Raw genomic sequence first — 21,528 nt, 5'->3', positions numbered from 1 at the left:
CTCAGCCTCCCGAGTAGCTGGGACTACAGGCGCCCACCACCACGCCGGCTAATTTTTTATTTTTTTGTATTTTTAGTAGAGACAGGGTTTCACCATATTGACCGGGCTGGAACTCCTGACCTTGGGTGATCCACTCACCTCGGCCTCCCAAAGAGCTGGGATTACAGGCGTGAGCCACGGCACCTGGCCCCTTTCTTGCTTGTATGCTCTACCATAATAAAGGGGGCAAAAATAAAATTGCTTTTACAGCTGCCCTCACAGACCCCACCTTTCCAGAGCTTCTGTTTTTGTAACAAATCTTAATATATTCAAATAATGAAATACATTTTCCCAAAACCTTTCTAGAAATCTGATTTGTTGCCTATCCCACCTTCCACCCCCAAATCTCTCAACTTGTGGTAAATTAGAAAGAGCAGGTTCTAGCTTTGGGCTCTTTTTAGAAGGAAAAAATATCTTCATTGGTAAAGAAAATGAGCTGAAATGCCCTTAAAGACCCACTCAATATATCTCCTATCTTCAGTTATATCACAAAAGAGTGACTCAAGGTCTCACTCCTTGTTTCAGGGTGAAAAGCAATGTGAAGAGTTAGTCTAAAACTGCTAAAAGAAGAAACAGGTAACAATTTTAAAGCCAGTATTTGCATAAGCCTTTATTTCAAATCTGTTTTGCATAAAAGTAGCCTGCTCTCCATGTTTTGGTTTCATCATTTCGTAGGGAGTGACACTTACGCCAGCTGTGCACAAAGAACAGCAAAAAGCTTAAATAGCAGAGCCCTCAAGTACGCCAAACACAGTGTGGCAGATTAGATGCAGTTGTGAACATGGGTTAATGCAGTGAAATTGTGCACATGCGTTTCTGGAGAATATTCTCCAGGAATTAGAAAAACCTTAAAGGATTCCGTTTAGTACAGAGTTCTATTCTAGCCACAAGAAAAAGACTGGATTGATCCAGTCTCAGTTCTGCTGCTTACTAGTTGTGTGATCTTTCAAAAGTCCAACTCTGTAAATGTCACTATCTACCTCAGAGTTTGAGGAATGATAAGATTAGATAATAAATAGAAGAATGCTATGCAAATTTTAGGTGTTGCTCTAGTTTACACATATACCTTCTGTTTACACACAAATGACCTGACATGTCCCCTCATGGCTTTAAAACCATCCTGCACTGTACCAATCACCTCATCCCCCAACTCCATCCCCATACTTCACCCCACCACAGACATATCCTTCCCTGACAAACACATCCTTCTTCTCTATTTCTGCTATATTATCTGACTTGCCTCTGATCTTCATTTACTGAAAACATACTCAGGTGACCCTTGAACAACAAAGCTTTGAGCTGCCTGGGTCCACTTATACACAGCTTTTTTCAACCAAACATGGATCTAAAAAAGAATATTCTCAAATGTGAAATCTGCATGTGTGGAAGGCTTTTTAATTTTTTTAGAGACAGGGTCTCACTTTGCTACCCAGGCTGGAGTGCAATAGTATGCGATCAGTTCACTGCAACCTCGAACTCCTGGGCTCAAGCGATCCTCCCACTTCAGTCTTCCTAGTAGCTAGGACTACAGGCACACACCACCATACCCAGCTAATTTTCGTGTTTTTTTCTTCTGGTAGAGATGAGGTCTCATTATGTTGCCCAGGCTGGTCTCAAACTCCTAGTCTCAAGTAATCCTCCTACCTTGGCCTCCCAAAGCACTGAGACCACAGCTGCTTTTCTTGCATGTGGGTTCCACAGGGTGACCATGGAACTTGAGCATGCATGATTTGGTTGTACACAGGCGGTCCTAAAACCAATTCCCTGAGTACACTGAGAAATGACTATGTCCATGAAGACTGGTTTTACAACCCCCCCGTACCAAAATCCATGAATGCGCAAGTCCCTTATATAAAACAGCATACTATTTGCATGTAATCTACTCACATCCCCCCTTTAAATCATATCTACATTATTTATAATACCAAATACAATGTAAATGCTATGGGAACAGTTGTAATATTATATTGTTTAGGGAATAATGACAAGAAAAAAAAGTCTGTATGTACATGTTCAATATAGATGCAACCATCCATTTTCTTCCCCCAGATATTTTCAATCCACAGATGGTTGAATCCAAGGTGCGGAACCCATGCATACAGAAAGTCAACTGTACTCATCCTCCAAAACTTGGCTCAAATGTCACCTACTCACAGAAGACTTGCTGAATCCTTCCTGTGAAATCTGTTACATATCTCTGCAGATATCTTTTTTTCATTTGAGGCAGGGTCTCACTCTATCACCCAAGCTGGAGTGCAGTGGCATGATCACAGCTCACTGCAGCTTCAACCTCTCCAGCTCAGGTGATCCTCCCACCTTAGCCTCCTGGTTAGCTAGGACTACAGGCCCACACCACTATGCCTGGTTAATTTTTTGTATTTTGTTTTGTAGACATGGGGTTCTGCCATGTTGCCCAGGCTGGTCTTGCAGTTCTGGGCTCAAGCGATCCACCTGCCTCAGCCTTCCAAAGTGCTGGGATTACAGGTGTGAATCACTGCACCCGGCCGAGATCTCTATCTTAATACATCCTTCATATTCCCAGCATCTAGCTTCATCTTGCAAAAGGACAGGATTCAGTAATATTTATGGAACTAACGACCTTGAATTCCATTCTCTAGACACTGTGATCTCACTATATATCCTGGAAGAAAAGATGCTATATTCAGCAACAGATATTAGTGGCAAAGCAGATGCTAAGGCATGGATTTTCATATCTATCCTCAAAGTTATATAATTTTTTTTTTCCCCTCGAGACGGAGTCTTGCTGTATTGCCCAGGCTGGAGTGCAATAGTGTGATCTTGGCTCCCTACAACCTCCACCTGCCGGGTTTAAGCGATTCTCCTGCACGCCTGCCGAGTAGCTGGGATTATAGGCTGCACCACTATGCCCAGCTAATTTTTTGTATTTTTAGTAGAGACAGGGTTTCACCATGTTGGCCAGGCTGGTCTCAAACTCCTGACCTTGTGATCCACCCGCCTCAGCCTTCCAAAGTGCTGGGATACAGGCGTGAGCCGCCGTGCCAGGCAAAATTATATATTAACATATATTTCTAATAACAACTTATTTAAAAGCCCAACCATATGCCAATAAGCAATCTATAGAAACTTTTTCATGACACTTGGGAGAATAAAGTTCCTGAATCTACACTATTTCAAGAACATATCATAGATGAACTTACCATCATCTAAAGTGATGTCCTGCAGACCAATGGTTGCAAAGTTAGGCTCCCGATCTTCTGGTTCAGGTTTAATGCTCACGGTTGCCCCATCAGGTGGAAATGAAGCTGGATCACACAAACTGTGACATATTAAGGATGAAGGTGCAGAAAGACCCCCCTGGCCTGTACTTTGTGCTTGAGTTGAGTGCTGTCCAGAATGCATTCTGGTGGCTGGAGACGGTGATGAGGCAGTTCCTGAGCTAGGAGATTGGTAAGGCATAGACTGAAGCTGAGGAGACGGTGGCCCAGAAAGTGGTGAACTAGCCAAGGGATGAGAAGCTGCTGGGGAAGCTGTTGTAGCAGACCCTGAATGTGAAGGACCATATGTAACAGGTTGTAACTGAGAAGAAGGCTGACCGGTAATCTGGTCAGTCACTGGAGAAGAAAGAGATCTTTGTCCTGTATTTGAACAATGATATCCCATTGATTGTAGATGAGGCAGGGTATGCACAGAATGAGGTGTATGGGCTAAGAGATGTCCTGTTGAGCCTGAATTTGAAGAATGAAATGGTATGGATGACAGCGGTTGACAGCCAAGATTCACTAAACCAGGAAGAGTTGCATCCTGCTGAAACAAAACTGAATCAAATTCTTGACTAGAGGCAGCATTAATAGGAAGACAAGTTGGTCCATTGTACACAACGTTAGTTTGCATAGGCTGATAGGAAGACCCCACAGGAGGTGTTGGTGTGACTTGAAAAGGCTGGTGTACAACTGCAGAAGGAATCATATGCTGTTCTTTACTAGCACTCTCATCTCTACACTGCAACTGTGGCAGATGGGATGAGGTCACCATGGATGCATATGTTTGTGGGATGGAACAAACCAAACTTCTCTGTGCTGACAGTACACTGTCATGTGAATGCCCTGAATCAGAGGAAGGCCTCTGGGTCTGAGCAGGATGAGGCACAGGCAAAGATGGAACTGAAGACAAATCAATCTCTTCTCTGTGTTCTTGCTTCATCAAAACTGAAAATAAAATGATTAAAGCAAATATTATTATATAATACATAAAATAATTCTGACAGGCCTTCATGCTAGGTTACACAACTACAGCATAAGCTGAGGGGCAAACTCAAATGCCTTTAAGGAACTTCATGTAAAATATCGGGTATTTCTCTGTGTATGTGTAGACGTACATACATATGTATACACATACACGTTTTGCTTGTGTATAATATGAATATCTTTGGGAAGAGGCACAAGAAACTATGCTAGAGTCACTGCTAGGAAGGAAAACTAGGTGACTAAAGGACAGAATTCAGAGGTTTACCTTTTACTACATACTATTTTAGTCTTTTGAATGTTTTTCACTGTGTATTTATTACCTATTCAAAATTAAGTAACTAAAACAAAAAACAAAGCCCTAGGGCCTAATAAAGTATTGAATTTGGGATCCCTGATCGGAAGCCTACCAATCATCTGGTTTTACATGTTGCATCATACACCAGAAACCATGACTCTGACATTCATAGAACTTCTGCTTTACAATGGTTCTCACACACATCTCACTTGATCCTCTGCCATCATGTGGGGATCAAAAAAAGTACTAAAATCCACAAAAAAACTAACAAATACATTCTGCAAAGTTGCAGGATACAAAATCAACATACAAAAATAATGTTATATTTCTATAAACTAGCAATAAACATCTGAATAAAAATTCAGAAAACAATTTCTTGTCGGCCAGGCTGGAGTGCCGTGGTGCAATCTTGGGTTACTGCAGCAAGTGATCCTCCCACCTCCACCTCCTGAGTAGCTGGAATACAGGCATGCGCCACCATGCTCATGCTTATTTTTTGTAGAGACGAAGTCTTACTGTGTTGCCCAGGCTGGTCTCGGACTCCCATACTCAAGCAATCTTCCCACCTCAACCTCCCAAAGTGCTGGGACTATAGACATAAGCCACTGTGCATAGCCAACAATTCCATTTATAATAACATCAAAAAACAATAAAATACTCAGAAATGATTTAACCATGGAAGGCAGGACTCATAACTGAAATCTATAAAACACTGCTGAAAGAAATTAAAGAAGCCCTAAATAAATGGAAAGATATTCCAGGTCCATGGATTGAAGACTTAATATTGCTAAGATGACAACACTCTCCAAAGTGATCAAAAAAAATTGATGTCCTTGAGTCATATAAAGTGATCTTCAGATTCAATGTAATCCCTATCAAAGTCTCAGTGACAGTTTTTGCAGAAATAGAAAAACTCACTCTAAAATACACATGGAATCTCAAGAGATTCCAAATAGCCAACATGATCTTTTTTCCCATGTGTCCAAGGCATAAACCAGGTATGGGCACAGACCAAAAGCCAAGCTGGGATAAATAAGGCATTGATTCATCCCTGGCTTATATGAGATAGGCAGCACCAACCAGACATCACTCTACCCAAGTCAAGGACAACCAACATCATCTTGAAAAAGAACAGAGTTGGAGGAAATCAGGACCTCCTGATTTAAAAACTTACTACACAAAGCTACAATAATTAAAACAGTGTAATATTAACATAAGGATAGACATAATCAATGTAATGGAATAGAGTCCAGAAATAAATCCTCACATATTTGGTCAACTAATCTTCAAAAACAAGGGTGCCAAAACCATTTGATGGTTTTCAACAATGGCGCGAAGAAAACTAGACATCAACATGTAAAATAATGAAGGTCGGGCTGGGTGCGGTGCCTCACACCTGTAATCTCAGCACTTTGAGAGGCCAAGGTGGGAGGATCACTTGAGGTAAGGAATTCGAGACCAGCCTGGCCAACACGATGAAACTCTGTCTCTACTAAAAACACAAAATTAGCCAGGCGTGGTGATGCACCCGTGTAATCCCAGCTACTCAGGAGGCTGAGGCAGGAGAATCACTTGAACCCGGGAGGCAGAGGTTGCAGTGAAATGAGACAACGCCACTGCACTCTAGCCTGGGCCAACAAGAGTGAAATTCTGTCTCAAACAAAAATAAAAATAAAAAATAAAACTTAAAAACCCTAAAAGAATCAGCCATTTGCAATTAATGATCATCCCTCCACTGGATATTGATATTGGTTGGATCCCTATTGCAAAGGGATTGCCAAAAAGGTAATAAATTCAGAAATACTTTAATAAAAAAAAAAAAGCAACTATTGATGGCAGTGGTTGCCCATCTGGAGTGGCCACTGCCATGACACTGGCTGCAGTGGGCGAGGTGTGGCCAGCACTGCATGCTCCACAGAGCTGGTGAGAGCTGGGAACAGGTGGAAGCCCCGCCATCTTCTGAGTTGGCAGGGCGGGAGCCTTGTACTTCCTGGGTGCAGTTGTGGCCACCCAGCTGCGGCTGCTGACCTGGGCATCCCTGTGCTCTTGGTGGGGGGAGGGGGGTGGTAGCAGGCAGAAGCCCCACCATCCTGGGTACGGCTACAGCCATTCAAACCATGGCTGCTGACCTAGGCATCTCTACACTCTCAGGGACCCAGAAAGTCCACCTCCCCCAACAGACTCAGAGGTGCCTGCTCCTGGTGCCTGGCCTCTCCCTGCTCCTGGTGCCCATTTCAATCTTGGAGGGAAGTTGAGGCCGAGCCCAGGCGATGTTGCAACTCAGCAGGGTGTGTGTATGCTTGGGGCAGTGCTGACACGCCAGACCTCTGCTGCCTCAGCCCCCTTCAGTCTTCGGGCACTGACGAGCACAGGAGGGATGTCGAGGTAGGGGTGAGGGCAGCTCAACCCTGGTTTGCAGGCACCCCTTGACACAAACAACCTGGGCACCATGAAAAGCAACAGGAGGCAGACAGGTTCCTGGGCGGAAAGGGGTGGGTCACCAGTGAAGCCCCACCTTCAAGCTGGAGAAGGCCTGAAGCCTGGGGACTGGGCTGCCAGTCCTGCAGACCAGAATGCAAACTTACGGTGCTTTTTCTGGGCCCACCCACGGCCACCCCATGGAACAGTTAGCATGCACTTTCTCTCCTCTGAAGCCCATATAAAACCTGGACTCAGCCATACTCAAAAAGAGAAAACAGGACGACCAGCTGTGGAAAGGAGCTACCCACCTCAGGGTCTCCTCTCTGCTGAGAGCTGCTGAGAGCTGAGAAGACAACAGGACAACCTGCCTGTGGAGAGGAGCTACCCATTCTAGAGTTTCCTCTCTGCTGAGGGCTGAACACTTGGGACACCCTGGCTGCAGAGAGGAGCTACCCTCTGTGGGTCTTCTCTGAGCTGTTCTATTGCTCAAAAAAAGCTCCTCTACGTCCCACTCACCCTCCATTTGTCCGCGTACCTCAGTCTTCCTGGGCATAGGACAAGAACTCAGTGGGGCTGAAAGAGTTGTAACACAAATAGGGTTGAAAGAGGCCCCTTGCTCGACATGTTGGCAGCACCAAGAAGGAGAGAAGAGTTGCGGTCTTTAGGGAGCCCAGACCTAGAAGCTCCCTGAGCCAGGGCTGTGACACTCTCTTTGGGGCTCTGAGGTTCCCGGCATCTCCAAGTTTCTGGGGGCCACCATGTTCCCCAGTGCCAGCCATGGAAGCTGCCTGTGGTATCCCTGGTCTAGCTGCAGCCTCACAGGGAGCCACCACCCATGCTGGTGCCTAGAGCTGCCAGCCCCTCCATAGCCAGCGTGCCGACTCCACGCTCGCTCACTCACACACCCCTTCCCACTCTGCTCACCCTTGGCAGGCATGGGATCCAGGCCGGTAGCACGAGCCACATGTAGCTTGCCAGGCCGAGTGGGCCCAGAGGGGCCATGGGCAAAGGTGCCACTAGCCACAGGGGTTTCCGGCTGGCAAAGTGACACCTCAAGGGTCCCGTAACAATATGACTATCTAAAAATTGTATAAGTAAAATTTTAAAAGGAATTATTTGCCATAAACAAACAAAAGGTTAGAATCTCTAAATAAAGAATTCATACAAATTAATGAGATAAACAAAATAACACTAACATAACAGAGATCAGGTCATACAACAGAATACTAAGAAGTTATTACAATTCTGTAAAACTCTGTCGATGAAGAAAAATTAAAATGTTCAGTTACAAAACCATATACAGGCTGGTCCCATTTCCATTTTTAAAAAATTTTGTTTATATGTGGATCAAAGGAATCTGGAAGGACAGAATGATAGTCTCAGAAGAGAAGAGAATTTGAATTTTTTTTTTTTTTTTTTTTTTGAGACAGTCTTGCCCTGTTACCCAGGCTGGAGTGCAGTGGCATGATCTCAGCTCACTACAAGCTCCGCCTCCCAGGTTCACACCATTCTCCTGCCTCAGCCTCCCCAGCAGCTGGGACTATAGGCGCACGACGCCATTCCTGGCTAATTTTTTTGTATTTTTAGTAGAGACGGGGTTTCACTGTGTTAGCCAGGATGGTCTCCATCTCCTGACTTCATGATCCGCCCACCTCGGCCTCCCAAAGTGTTGGGATTACAGGCGTGAGCCACTGCGCCCAGCCGAGAATTTGAATGTTTTTTTAAAAAACCTATCTTTAAAAAAAAAAATTACAGTAATGTACTGGCTTTTGTAAAAATTTTATAAAAAATTTCATTTTAGAAAAATTTTATTCAAAATTTCATTTTAGAAAAAAATGAAAAAAGTTAAATGCTACAGAGAAAGACAGTAACCAATCAGAATGAGTACTATACAAACATTCCTGTGTGCCTATTCTTCTGTTAGTTTATGCTACCTGATTTGTCATCTATCAACCATAAGGGCAGTGATGAGTTATAGTGCAATCGAATGTTTTCTTTCCATTCCAGAGCTCTACTGATTTCCATTCCCAAATTAATATCCTCTAGGATTCTGCCTTTTTATTGTCCTCCCAATTCATGGGCTGAAAGGCAGCAAACTCTCCTGGTTTGCCTTTCAATTACTACCATTATGAGGTAGTAATCAAACCCCCTAATCTGCTTGACTGATTTTGCTTTTCTTATTGCAATCTGGAAAGCCCTCTTCCTTCTCATTCAGGTTAGAGTCTACAATCCCTCATCTCAACAGTATTTAATAACCTCTTTGGACAGGACGTTTGCTATACCCCATTCTGGAGGAGATGCATACCTTGCCACCTGCCCTGAAGAATTTGAGTGCTACTTAAGAAAGTTAAACGGCAGGTCAACTTGTTACCAACTGGTATGAAAAACAAAAAGGGAGGAAAAAGAAAATTAAACCCCTGGGCCAGGCACGGAGGCTCACACCTGTAATCCCAGCACTTTGGAAGGCCAAGGCAAGCGGATTGCCTGAGGTCAGGAGTTCAAGACCAGCCTGGCCAACATGGTGAAACCCCGTCTCTATTAAAAATACAAAAATCAGCCAGGGTGCCTGTAATCCCAGCTACTTGGGAGGCTGAGGCAGGAAAATCATTTGAACTTGAACCTGGGAGGCAGAGGTTGCAGTGAGCCAAGACTGCACCACTGCACTCAAGCCAGAGCAACAGGGGTAAGACTCCGTCTCAAAAAAAAAAAAAACAAAAACAAAAAACTAAACCCCTAATTATAGGATTAATTACAATAGTATCTGTAAATTGATGATCAACATCAACCTTCAATCAAGTCTAGAATGCTACCAGGTTTCTGTAGAGAACTTTCTCTCTCTTTACAAAAACAATTTCAAACATTCTCCATGATTGTCCACCTGTGAAATCACCCAAACTTCCCTCTGCTCACAATAGGATACTTCCTGTCATTTTTTGTGGGAAAAAACCTAAAGCTATCATATGGAAGCTCCTTAAACTCTCCATTACTAAATCTACAAACTTTCTTCATCTACATCCATCTCAATCCATCTTTTTTATTTTCCCTTCTGTTCCTTCTCCCCTCTAAGGCCCATTTTAAATCCTATCCCCTCTCATCTTTCCCCAAAACCTGATATTCTTTATCGTCACTGATGTTCTGTCTGTATATTCAAAACACTCTTGGTGTTTGAATCCCCTTCTTCGACTTACCTCATGTAAATCTCACTCCTCAGTCACTAATTTCAGAAAAGATTAAACTGGTTCTTGACACTTTATAAAGAAAAGAAATATGGGGAAAATGGTTTTTGAAACACAAGTCTGATCATGTTACCTTTCTGTTAAAGCTCATTTTGTGTGTGTGTGTGTGTGTGTGTGACAGAGTTTCGCTCTTGTTTCCCAGGCTGGAGTGCAATGACGCAGTCTCGGCTCTCTGCAACCTCCACTCCCGGGTTCAAGCAATTCTCCTGCCTCAGTCTCCCAAGTAGCTGGGATTACAGGCTTGCACCACCACGCCTGGCTAATTTTGTATTTTTAGTAAAGGGGTAGTTTCTCCATGTTGGTCAGGCTGGTCTTGAACTCCCGACCTCAGGTGATCCTCCCGCCTCGGCCTCCCAAAGTGCTGGGATTACAGGCATGAGCCACTGCGTCTGGCCACACTGCCTTTTTATGGTGCTAAGGGTACAAGGGGAGTTCATGACCCAGGAACACACACATACTCACAAACACCTGCCCCTCTGTAATGCTGGGAATTTTTGATAAAAATTCAGAAAAAAAGACCTTAAAACTATCATTCATCTTCTAATTTCCTTATATCATTACAAAATACCAACTGAGACCACATATAATATTTAAAGTCAACAAAACTTTAGAATGAGCATCTGTTGGTGTTTTCATTGTTTATAAGCACTCTACCTTAAACATTCTAATATAGGATTCATTAAATAACTTTTTATTCATTAGGAAAGAAAGCTCTATAGTAAACCATCATGACTCCTCCTCGTACCTGGTGTGTAAGTAAAACGTTGAGACTGGCTTTTTTTCCTCTTGCCATTGCAAAGATAAAAGTGCACCTGCACTGCAGCTGTAACTGCTGGGTTATGATATGGAGGAACTTCAAGGACAATGTGAGCCTAAGGATGGAAAGCAAGATTGTGTTACACTCAGAACTAAAAATGAAATGCACCTGTTAAACACATCACAACTCATGAGTCTTAACTACAAGGCTCCAGCATAGATAATTCTGCACATCAGCTAGTCATATACATCATCTGGAAATTTACTATAGGGATACTTCAGTCTTGAAAGAGATTAAGACCTTTAATCAATAAAAGAGAAACTGCTTTTTACTCACCCAATTGGGTTTCTGGTTGTAGCAGAAGTAAAAAGTCTTACATACTACGTAGTAAGATGTTTTGCTCTACTGAATATTACATGTTACCATGTTTTTTTTTTTTTTTTTGAGATGGAGTCTCGCTCTGTTGCCCAGGCTGGAGTGCAGTGGCATGATCTCGGCTCACTGCAAGCTCTGCCTCCCGGGTTCATGCCATTCTCCTGCCTCAGTCTCCCGAGCAGCTGGGACTACAGGCGCCCGCTACCTTGCCCGACTAATTTTTTGTATTTTCAGTAGAGACAGGTTTTCACCATATTAGCCAGGATGGTCTCCATCTGCTGACCTCATGATCCGCCCGCCTCAGCCTCCCAAAGTGGTGGGATTACAGGCTGTGAGCCACCGCACTCGGCCTGAGTTTAGATTTCTTTTCTTAAATTTTACATTCAAAATGTTCTAAACTGGAGCCAGGTACAATAGCTCACACCTGTAATCCCAGCACTTTGGGAGGCTAAGGCAGGCAGATCAGTTGAGGTCAGTAGTCTGAGACCAGCCTAGCCAACATGTTGAAACCCCATCTCTACTAAAAATACAAAAATTAGCTGGGCATGATGTTGCATGCCTGTAGTCCCAGCTACTCAGGAGTCTGAGGCAGGAGAATCGCTTGAACTTGGGAGGCAGAGGTTGCAGTGAGCCGAGACTGCACCACTGCACTCCAGCCTGCATGACAGAGCTAGACTCCATCTAAAATAAATAAATAAAAATTTTAAAAATTAAATAATCCAAAATGTTCTAAACTAGCATTAAACAAAACGTGTATCTACATCAAAAATAATTTTACAAAACCCAAGGTGAAAATCTTTAGCCCCAAACCAAATGCAATCCTCAACCTAAATTGCTCCAGATCTTTGGAAAGCACTGTAGGAAGTGGTATTCCCTAGCCCAGAAAATACTCTTGTCTCCATTCCAACCACGATAACAAGACCAAAACTTTCAATGTAGAATCCTAGAAGGCTTAACTAAATAGCTGAAGGGTTAGAAATAGTGTGTTAAGTACACAATTCCCTAAGGACTTGTCTTGCTCCTATCTTTTACCTACTACATATGTTCTTTCTCTTTTTTATTTCTCCATGAAGGCCTATACATATGTTCTTTATTGAATTTGTTTTTATTCCTAAATGAGTTCAGAGAAATTAATGATAATTTCAGTAAGAACCTTCTGATGGTCTTTCATTTCTAGTTTCTCTCCCCTGTATGCAATAGGGAGAAAACAAGACACTAACTGGCTATCTTTTCTAAACTTTAATTTAATTTGCTTTAATACTAGGTAAGTATTTTACTTCCAAACCTCTAGAAATTGTTTTTGCAGCTGGAAATCATCACTCTTAGCAAACTATCACAAGAACAGAAAACCAAACACCACATGTTCTCACTCATAGGTGGGAACTGAACAATGAGATCACTTGGACTCGGGAAGGGGAACATCACCTCTAGAAATTTTACTTTTTTAGACAGGGTCTCACTCTATCACCCAGGCTGGAGTGCAGTGGCATGATCATGGCTTACTGCAGCCTTGACCTCCCAGGCTCAGGTGATCCTCCCACGTCAGCCTCCCAAGTAGCCGGGACTACAGGTGCATGTCACCACACATGGCTTATTTTTTGTAGACACAGGGTTGCTCAGGCTTGTCTTGAACTCCTGGGCTCAAACAATCCTCCTGCCTCAGCCTCCTGAAGTGCTGGGATTATAGGCATGAGCCTCATGCCCGGCCTAATTTTACTTTTTTATTAATCAATATACAAAAGAGTCATCCATACCATAAAGCAGCATTATTCAATTTTCTATTCAGTGTCTTAAATATTTCTTAAGAATTAAGGTGGGCCAGGTGCGGTGGCTCAAGCCTGTAATCCCAGCACTTTGGGAGGCTGAGACGGGCGGATCACGAGGTCAGGAGATCGAGACCATCCTGGCTAACACGGTGAAACCCCGTCTCTACTAAAAAATACAAAAAAACTAGCAGGGCAAGGTGGCAGGCGCCTGTAGTCCCAGCTACTCGGGAGGCTGAGGCAGGAGAATGGCGTGAACCCGGGAGGCGGAGCTCACAGTGAGCTGAGATCGCGCCATTGCACTCCAGCCTGGGCGATAAAGTGACACTCCGTCTCAAAAAAAAAAAAAAAGAATTAAGGTGAATTTCTTACCCCTTGACATTTTTCCCTGATTATCTTCCCTTCTACCTCCCAATGAGGTCGTCCATCTATTGAAAGAAAGAGTTTATAGTTAAAAAGAAATTCATATCAGAAAGCATACAGACAAAATCTAATGCATGTAGTATCACAAATTTATTAGCAAAGGGGATCTTTTTTCCAGACTTCCATTATGAAAATAAAATGTAAATGCATACAAATGGGGAAAAAATAAGGAGAAAGATCATGGGCTGCCCAGGTTAGCAGATCCCACAGAGTTCATTCTAACCATCTACCCAAGTGATGTTTAAAAGCCCTCTGAGAACACCCCCATCAAGTGGTAGCCAACTTTTGCTTGTGTAACTAAAATGATAGGAAACTCACTTCCTCACCAGGTAACTCTTTCCATCTTGGATAATAATTGCTGCTAGAAAGTTCCTCATGATAAATGAAATGTCTCTTTATGGTATCCAACAACTAGTCTAAATATTATTCCTTGCTGTCACAAAATAAAATCTTGATTGCTTCTCTGTGAGATTATATTTCAGATGTTGAAAAGCTGTTATATCTGCTTGTGTCTCCTCTCCTACTGGCTAGCATCCCCAGTTCTGTGCCTATTCCTTACATAATATTTTAGACTTCATGGTCTCTGGTTAAATATGCTCCTCCAAATTCACAAGGCCCAGGACTGAATAGCCTACGTGAGAAATGACCAAGTGTGGTACAGAATGACTGAGGCTCTAACCACTGTACATGGAAATGCTGTGTCTTTGTTAATGAAAGCTTTCTTGAGGTGTGGGGGGGAAGTTTTCTTGGGAGCACCATATGCTGACTCTCACACTAAGTATATGACCAAGTGTCTATACATTTCCTACTGCCATGTTCCCACACTGTGCACTTATGCAGCTGAGTTGTTTTTTTTCTCCCAACACTTTGGAACATTACTTACTCCCAGCAGGGAGACTTCATTTTGTTGGATCCCTTGACTTGCCAAAATATTTTTTAGATACTGATGGTCCTAAAAAATGTTTCCTAGGCTTTCCAGATTTCTGTCACCTGAAGATTTGAACAACACATTTTCTGTCTCTTCATCCCAAGTGAACTACTCATTTGGAGACAGCCTTATCTGCTATTAAAGCTCTCCAACTGATGTACAATTATTCCAAAGCATTTTTTGTGTGTGTGTCATGGGCATTCACTCAGTGACTAAGCCACACACAGCTTGCAGCACTTCTTCATCTGGTCTGCGAAGTTATCGTCAGAGATTTCATCAAATGCTTTCCAGGTTGTAACCATCACTTTCCAGTCCAGTAATTAGAAAATGGCTACTTCTGCTGCACAAGAGATACTACAGGCAAGTGCTACACCTACTTAGAATTATAGCTCAGTTCAGCAATCATTTGCTGGATCCTTATGTGCCACTTTGTGTTACTGACATAACTGAGACAGGATGCTCTGCCTTCAGCCTGTGGATGAAAGGCAAATGCAAACAGTTCATTATAATAAAATGTGTTGGGTACACATAATTAATAAAGGTACACTCTGGATAAACCAAGAACACAGGGATCAGGGTCTTTAACCTAATCTTGGGGAGGGGTAGTGAGACAAGGAAGGCTTCCTGGAAGAGCTCTTGAACTGAGACTTAACATGAGACAGAACTCATATGAGGAAAGGGTAAATTATAGACAGAAGAGACAGCATGAGCAAAGACAAGATGACAAGAACTCCTAAGATACAGAGACTTACAAGTAGCTGTGATGTTGTATAAAGTATGAGGCAAGGAGCAGTAAGAAAGAGGGTTGGAAAGACTGGCAGCAGATTACGGCCTGAATGCTATAATAAGGAGCCTAGAAAATGAAGGGGATTGCTGAAGGTGCTTTTAAAATGGGAGTTACATGTTTACAACTGCAATCTCCTCTAAAGCCAGTAACTGTCACCATTTAACATGATTCAACTTCAATCAGAAGTTCTTAAATGTGAAGCTCTGGGTCAAATAAATGAATTCAATAATACCTATTAATTGTATTCAGGCACAGATGAATTTTTAGAGTGGAAAGGAAGGGACGGCTCTGAGACACCATCTCTTTCTCATGCTCCTTATTCACGTAAAACGTGACACCTACAGAAAGACACTCCTTGATGACTTGATATAAACAGTTCACAATTCAGTCTCTATCACTCTACCCTCTTACTTCATACAGTTTTACCTGGAATAATCTTGTTCATTTATTTGTTTATAAGTGCTTCCCCACTAGAATGTAAGCTCTATCAGAGCACGCAACCTGAAGGTTGTATTCAACATTATATCCCCAATGCCTAGACTAGTGTCTATATCACATAGCAATGCTTCATAAATAATTGATGAATTAATAAATGATGAAACAGAACTGATGTTTTTTGAAGACAGGCAGGGTATGGGTCAGGGTTGAAGGGAAGTGAATTTTAAAGGAGAAGAAGACAGCCACATACTTTCCAGCTCAAAGAGAAGATGCTATTATTAATCAAGTTAAGAAACCCAGAGAGATAAACTAGTTTGTGAAGTCAGGTATGTTTTCATATTTTAAGTCTCAGTGAGACATTTATAAAGCAATATCTAGTGGGTACTTTAAATTTCAGGTTAAAATTTAAGAGAAACATGTTGCTACAGAGAGAGATTTGGGAGCTAATAAAATTTATCAAAAAGAAGAAAGATAATGAGAAGAAAAATGAATATAAAACCTTAGAAAATATCTATATTTAAGAGCCAGAAAAATTCACATAAAAAGACGAACAAGAATAAAGATGTGTGAGAACCAGATAACAACAAAGTCAAGGGGGAAGAGTGTTAAGAAGGAGAGGAAGTAGCTGGCTGTCAAATTTTTAGGTGATTATGATTTCAATGAAGTGAAAGACAAAAGATTAAAGAGTAGCAGGTAAGGAAATGAAAGCAAATGACACTACTTTTTTGAGAGGGTGGATGCTAAGCGATAGAGAAATGAAACAAAAGCTTAAGAGGATGACAGATTTAAGAGAAAGGGAATATTTAGGATGAGAAGACAGAAACATAATTAAACTCCAAAAAGAAGGATCCAGTAAAAAAAGATAGAGAAATTATAAAACAGAGGTGATGGGGGCACAGTATAGCCTTTAATACTTAAGTTTTAAAAAGATAAAAGAATGAAAACTGATATTAAAATTTTAATTAAGAAAAAACATAATAAACAAAAAAAAAGTGAAAAGAAGTTAAATACAGAAATCAGTGAAACAGAAAGGCACACTGAAAGGTTTGATAAAGCCAAGAACTATGGAAAGACTGGTTAAAAATCCAGAAATGGCATAAATAAATAGCAGGAATAAAAGAATGGGGGATATAACTCCAGATGCAAAAAGAGAATACTGTGAGCTAATTAACGTCAACAGATTTGAAAACGTAGGGGAAAGGAATAAAGTCCTAGAAAAATATATATGACCAGGCAGGCACAGAGGCTCACACCTGTAATCTGAGCACTTTGGGAGGCCAAGATGGGCGCATCACCTGAGATCAGGAGTTCGAGACCAACCTGGCCAACATGGTGAAACCCCATCTCTACTAAAAAAATACAAAAGTTAGATGGGCATGGTAGCGGGCACCTGTAATCCCAGCTACTTGGCAGACAGAGGCAGGAGAATCACTTGAACCCGGGAGGCAGAGGTTGCAGTGAGCCAAGACTGCACCACGGCACTGCAGCCTGGGAAACATGAGTGAAACTCTGTATCAAAATTAAGAAAGAAAAGAAAGAAAGATATACATGACCAGAACAAACTCAGGAAGAAACAAATCTGACTAGTCCTGCAACCACGAATAGAAATATATCACAAGTTAATGGCTCCCCACAAAGACAGTTCCCTGTCCAGAAGGTTTTGGAGGTGAGCTCTGTCACATGTGCAAGGGAATATGAGAGTACCCAACACAAATGCTGTTAAGGAATGGGAAAAGATGAGGCACTTCCCCCAATTCACTCTGCTATCCAGAATATATAAAGAATTCCTTAAGTCACTAAGAAAATGAAAAATGATCCAATGGAGAAAATAGGCAAGGACACAGTTATTGCACAGCAAATGAATATGAATGGTCCATAACAACCTCAATAGCTATCAGGGAAATTCAAACCCAAACTTCAAGATACCATTTCACCCCTACTGGATTAACAAAATTTAAGAATTTTAATATTCTTGCCTATGTTTACCAGGTACAGCAGTGTCAAAAACTGGACAATATCCAAATATCCAGTAAGAGAAACGATAATAAACTGTGGTACATTCATACAATGAAAAACTTTATAGTAGTGAAAGGTCTTCAGTTACATGGATCAGTCTTAAAACATTAAGACCTCTGAAAATACAATTTTTCAAGAATACAGGCAATATTGTACAAAGCCCAAAAACAGGGGGAAAAAAAAAAGATGTGAGCATTTACGTTGTTTCCACTTTTTGGGCACCTGTAATCCCAGCTACTCGGGAGGCTGAGGCAGGAGAATCGCTTGAACGTGGGAGATGGAGGCTGCAGTGAGCTGAGAAAGTCGCACTGCACTCCAGCCTGGGTGACAGAGTGAGGCTCCATTTCAAAAAAAAGAAAAGCAAGGGTCGATTCGGGTGGCGGTTCCATTTGAGAAGGGGGACCCAGAGGCCTTCAAAGGTAAATGTATTTCTTAAACTTGGCAGTAGGTTTAAGTATTTGTTATATTACTCTTATAAAAATAGTGTTTCATGACTGGCACGTAGATCTTAGCACTTTGGGAGGGTGTGGGCAGATCACTCGAGGTCAAGAGTTCAAGAACCAGGCTGGTCAACATGGCAAAACCCCATGTCTACCAAAAATACAAAAATTAGCCAGGTGTGGTGGCACATGCCTGTAATCCCAGCTACTCGGGAGGCTGAGGCAGGAAAATCGCTTTAACCTAGGAGGCGGAGGTTGCAGTCAGCCAAGATTGTGCCATTGCATTCCAGCCTAGGTGACAGAAGAAGTCACTGTCTCAAAAAAAAAAAAAGTCTTTCATAAGCTCTAAATGTTTTAAAACTGAGAGGAAATAACTGACGTAAAAGTGTTTTAAATATGCACAAGAAAGAATAAAATCAAGGCCGGGCACGGTGGCTCACGCCTGTAATCCCAGCACTTTGGGAGGCCAAGATGGGTGGATCACGAGGTCAGGACATTAAGACCAGCCTGGCTAACACGGTGAAACCCCGTCTCTACTAAAAACACAAAAAATTGGCTGGGCGTGGTGGTGGGCACCTGTAGTCCCAGCTACTTGGGAGGCTGAGGCAGGAGAATGGCATGAACCCAGGAGGCGGAGCTTGCGGTGAGCCAAGATCGTTCCACTGCACTGCAAGCCTGGGAAACAGAGCAAGACTCCCTCTCAAAAAAAAAAAAAGAAAAAATCAAACACCCTGATAAATATTGAATTCTTCTACTTTAAAAATAATTGAGGTATAATTCAAATACTACAAAATCTACCCTTTTAAAGTATACAACTCAGAGGGTTGGGGGATATTCACAGAGCAGTACAATCATCACCACTAATTCCAGAACATTTCCATCACTCCAAAAGGAAACCCAGTTCCCATCAGCAGTCACTCACCACTAACAACTTCCTCCAACCACTGGTAACCAGTAATCTACTTTTGGTTTCTGGATTGCCTATACTGGACATTTGATATAAATGGGGTCATATACTATGTGTCCTTTTGTGCTAGCTTCCTTCTCTGAGCCTATTTTCAGGGTTTATCCATGCTGTAGCATGTATGAGTACTTCATTAATTTTTATGACTAAATAATATTCCACTGTGTGGATATATCACATTTTGTTTACCCATTTATCAGTTGGTGAGCATTTAGGTTGTTTACATTTTTTTTGGCAATTATAAATAAAGTTGCTATAAATACTTGTCTGTAAGTTCATGTATGGACATGTATTTCTAACCCTTTCAAGTATATACCTAGGAGTAGAGTTGCTGGGGGAATTCTACTTTTCAGACATCTTAAATTACTATTATTATATTATTACTTAGAAACAAGGTTTCACTTTGTTACCCAGGCTGAGGAGTGAAGTGGCACAATCAGAGCTCACTGTAACCTAGAACTTCTGGGCTCAAGTGATCCTCCTGCCTCAGCCTGAGTAGCTGGAACTATAGGCATGTGCCACCATGCCCAGCTCCTTAAAGATAATTTAACATTTATATGAAAATTTAATAAATATTTGGTTTAAAATAGACTCTAGTGCAAAATGACACCCATAGCTTTATGAAAACTACTTTGTAATTTTTGTTACTGAAACATCTAAATAATTTATTTTACCCTTTGCCCCTTAGTTTGAAGTCAATCAACTCATATATTACTTACCCTGTCCTTTTTCAAGAAAAATGATTTTGGATTCTGGAAGAAAATTAGATCCAGTCACAATCATTTCATGACCTCCATTTACAGAACAACTGTTGATACTGTACTTCTCAATATGAGGAAGTTCTTGAGCAGACCGCTGGGCTGTTTTGAATTTTTTTAAAGAGTTGAGAAAAAACAAAATATTAGTTAAAAATCTTTCATACACAAATGACAAACTCAAGCTACAAAAAGAAAATAAAGAGAAGCAAATTTTGGGATTAATTCATTCAGACTTTTAAAATTCAAGACAATGGTAACACAACACACTAAAAGAACTAAGTTGTTTATAAAACAAAACAGATATATTAATGTGATTTCTAAGTATATTTATTTAAGACAGAGTCTCACTCTGTTGCCCAAACTGGAGCACGGTGACGTGATCATAGCTCCCTGCAGCCTCCAATTCCTGGGCTCAAGTGATGCTCCCATCTCAGCCTCCCAAGTAGCTAGGATTACAAATGCATGCCACTGTGCCCGGCCAATTTTTTTTTTTTTTAAACAGTAACATGGTCTCACTTTGTTGCCCAGCCTGGTCTCAAACTCCTGGCTTTAAACAGTCCTCCTGCCTTGGCCTCCCAAAGTGCTGGCATTATAGGCCTGAGCCACCACACCCAGCCAATTATTTTCTTAGACTACAACTATAAAGAAACTGATATAACTTCATTAATATGTTCAAATTCATACTGACTCCAACACATTTACCTCATCTGCTTTTCTCTTTTTTGCTTAAATGTTTAATATGTTTCTTCCATGCAACAACTATCCATTAAAATCTATAAATCTAATTATAAAAAGTATGTTAAGTTCAAAGATGTAAAATTATATTGCATGCAATGAAGAGAAGACAAGTTCTAGGGAACTACTAGCGGACAAACACCAAGTAAGCCTTTCTTTTTAAATTCATTTTTAAAATTTTATTTATTTATTTTTTGAGACGGAGTCTCGCTCTCTCGCCCAGGCTGGAGTGCAGTGGCGCAATCTCAGCTCATGGCAACCTCCGCCTCCGGAGTTCAAGCGAATCTCCTGCCTCAGTCTCCTGAGTAGCTGGCATAACAGGCACGTGCCACCATGCCCAGCTAATTTTTGTATTTTTAGTAGAGACGGGGTTTCACCATGTTGGTCAGGCTGGTCTCAAACTCCTGGCCTCAGGTGATCTGCCCACCTCAGCCTCCCAAAGTGCTGGGATTACAGGCGTGAGCCACTGCGCCCAGCCTGTATTTTTATTTTTTTAGAGACAGAGTCTTGCTCTGCTGCCCAGGTTATTTATTGCCCAGTGTAGCATGATCACAGTTTACTGAAGCATCAAACTCCTGGGCTCAAGTAATCCTCTCACCTCAGGCTCCCAAGTAGCCGGGACTACAAGCATGTGCCATCGTGCCTAGCCAATTTTTAAATTTTTATTTTTGTAGAGACAGGGTCTCACTTTGTTGCCCAAGCTGTTCTCGAATTCCTGGGCTCAAGTGATCCTCCCATGTTGGCCTCCCAAAGTGCTGGGATTACAGGTGTGAGCCACTGTGTCCAGCTATTTACATTATCAACTTTTATAAACAGCATTTATGGTGCCACCTTTCTCTGATAATGACTGGTTCCAAGTTGCTACATTTTCTGGCGATCCTATTTCTGGCATTTCTTTCTTTCTTTCTTTCTTTTTTTTTTTTTTTT

At 41.8% G+C, this 21,528-nt stretch overlaps 1 protein-coding gene across 1 annotated transcript in view; it reads right to left on the bottom strand.

The window, feature by feature from the left end:
- NFATC3 (nuclear factor of activated T-cells, cytoplasmic, calcineurin-dependent 3) overlaps window positions 1–21,528 on the bottom strand; it is a 175,823-nt gene that overhangs the window by 37,816 nt on the left and 116,479 nt on the right. Inside the window, exons 9-12 of the mRNA XM_011998006.1 lie at window positions 19,828–19,968; window positions 13,485–13,540; window positions 10,963–11,089; window positions 3,219–4,226 (exon numbers count right to left, since the gene is read on the bottom strand). Coding sequence (XP_011853396.1) covers window positions 3,219–4,226; window positions 10,963–11,089; window positions 13,485–13,540; window positions 19,828–19,968 — 1,332 coding nt within the window. The remainder of the gene's footprint in view (window positions 1–3,218; window positions 4,227–10,962; window positions 11,090–13,484; window positions 13,541–19,827; window positions 19,969–21,528) is intronic.

This window comes from Mandrillus leucophaeus, unplaced genomic scaffold, assembly GCF_000951045.1.
Source record: "Mandrillus leucophaeus isolate KB7577 unplaced genomic scaffold, Mleu.le_1.0 Scaffold551, whole genome shotgun sequence".
Lineage (NCBI taxonomy): Eukaryota > Metazoa > Chordata > Mammalia > Primates > Cercopithecidae > Mandrillus > Mandrillus leucophaeus.
Note: the sequence above shows the minus strand (reverse complement) of the source record. Positions and strands in the feature narration are given on the sequence as shown.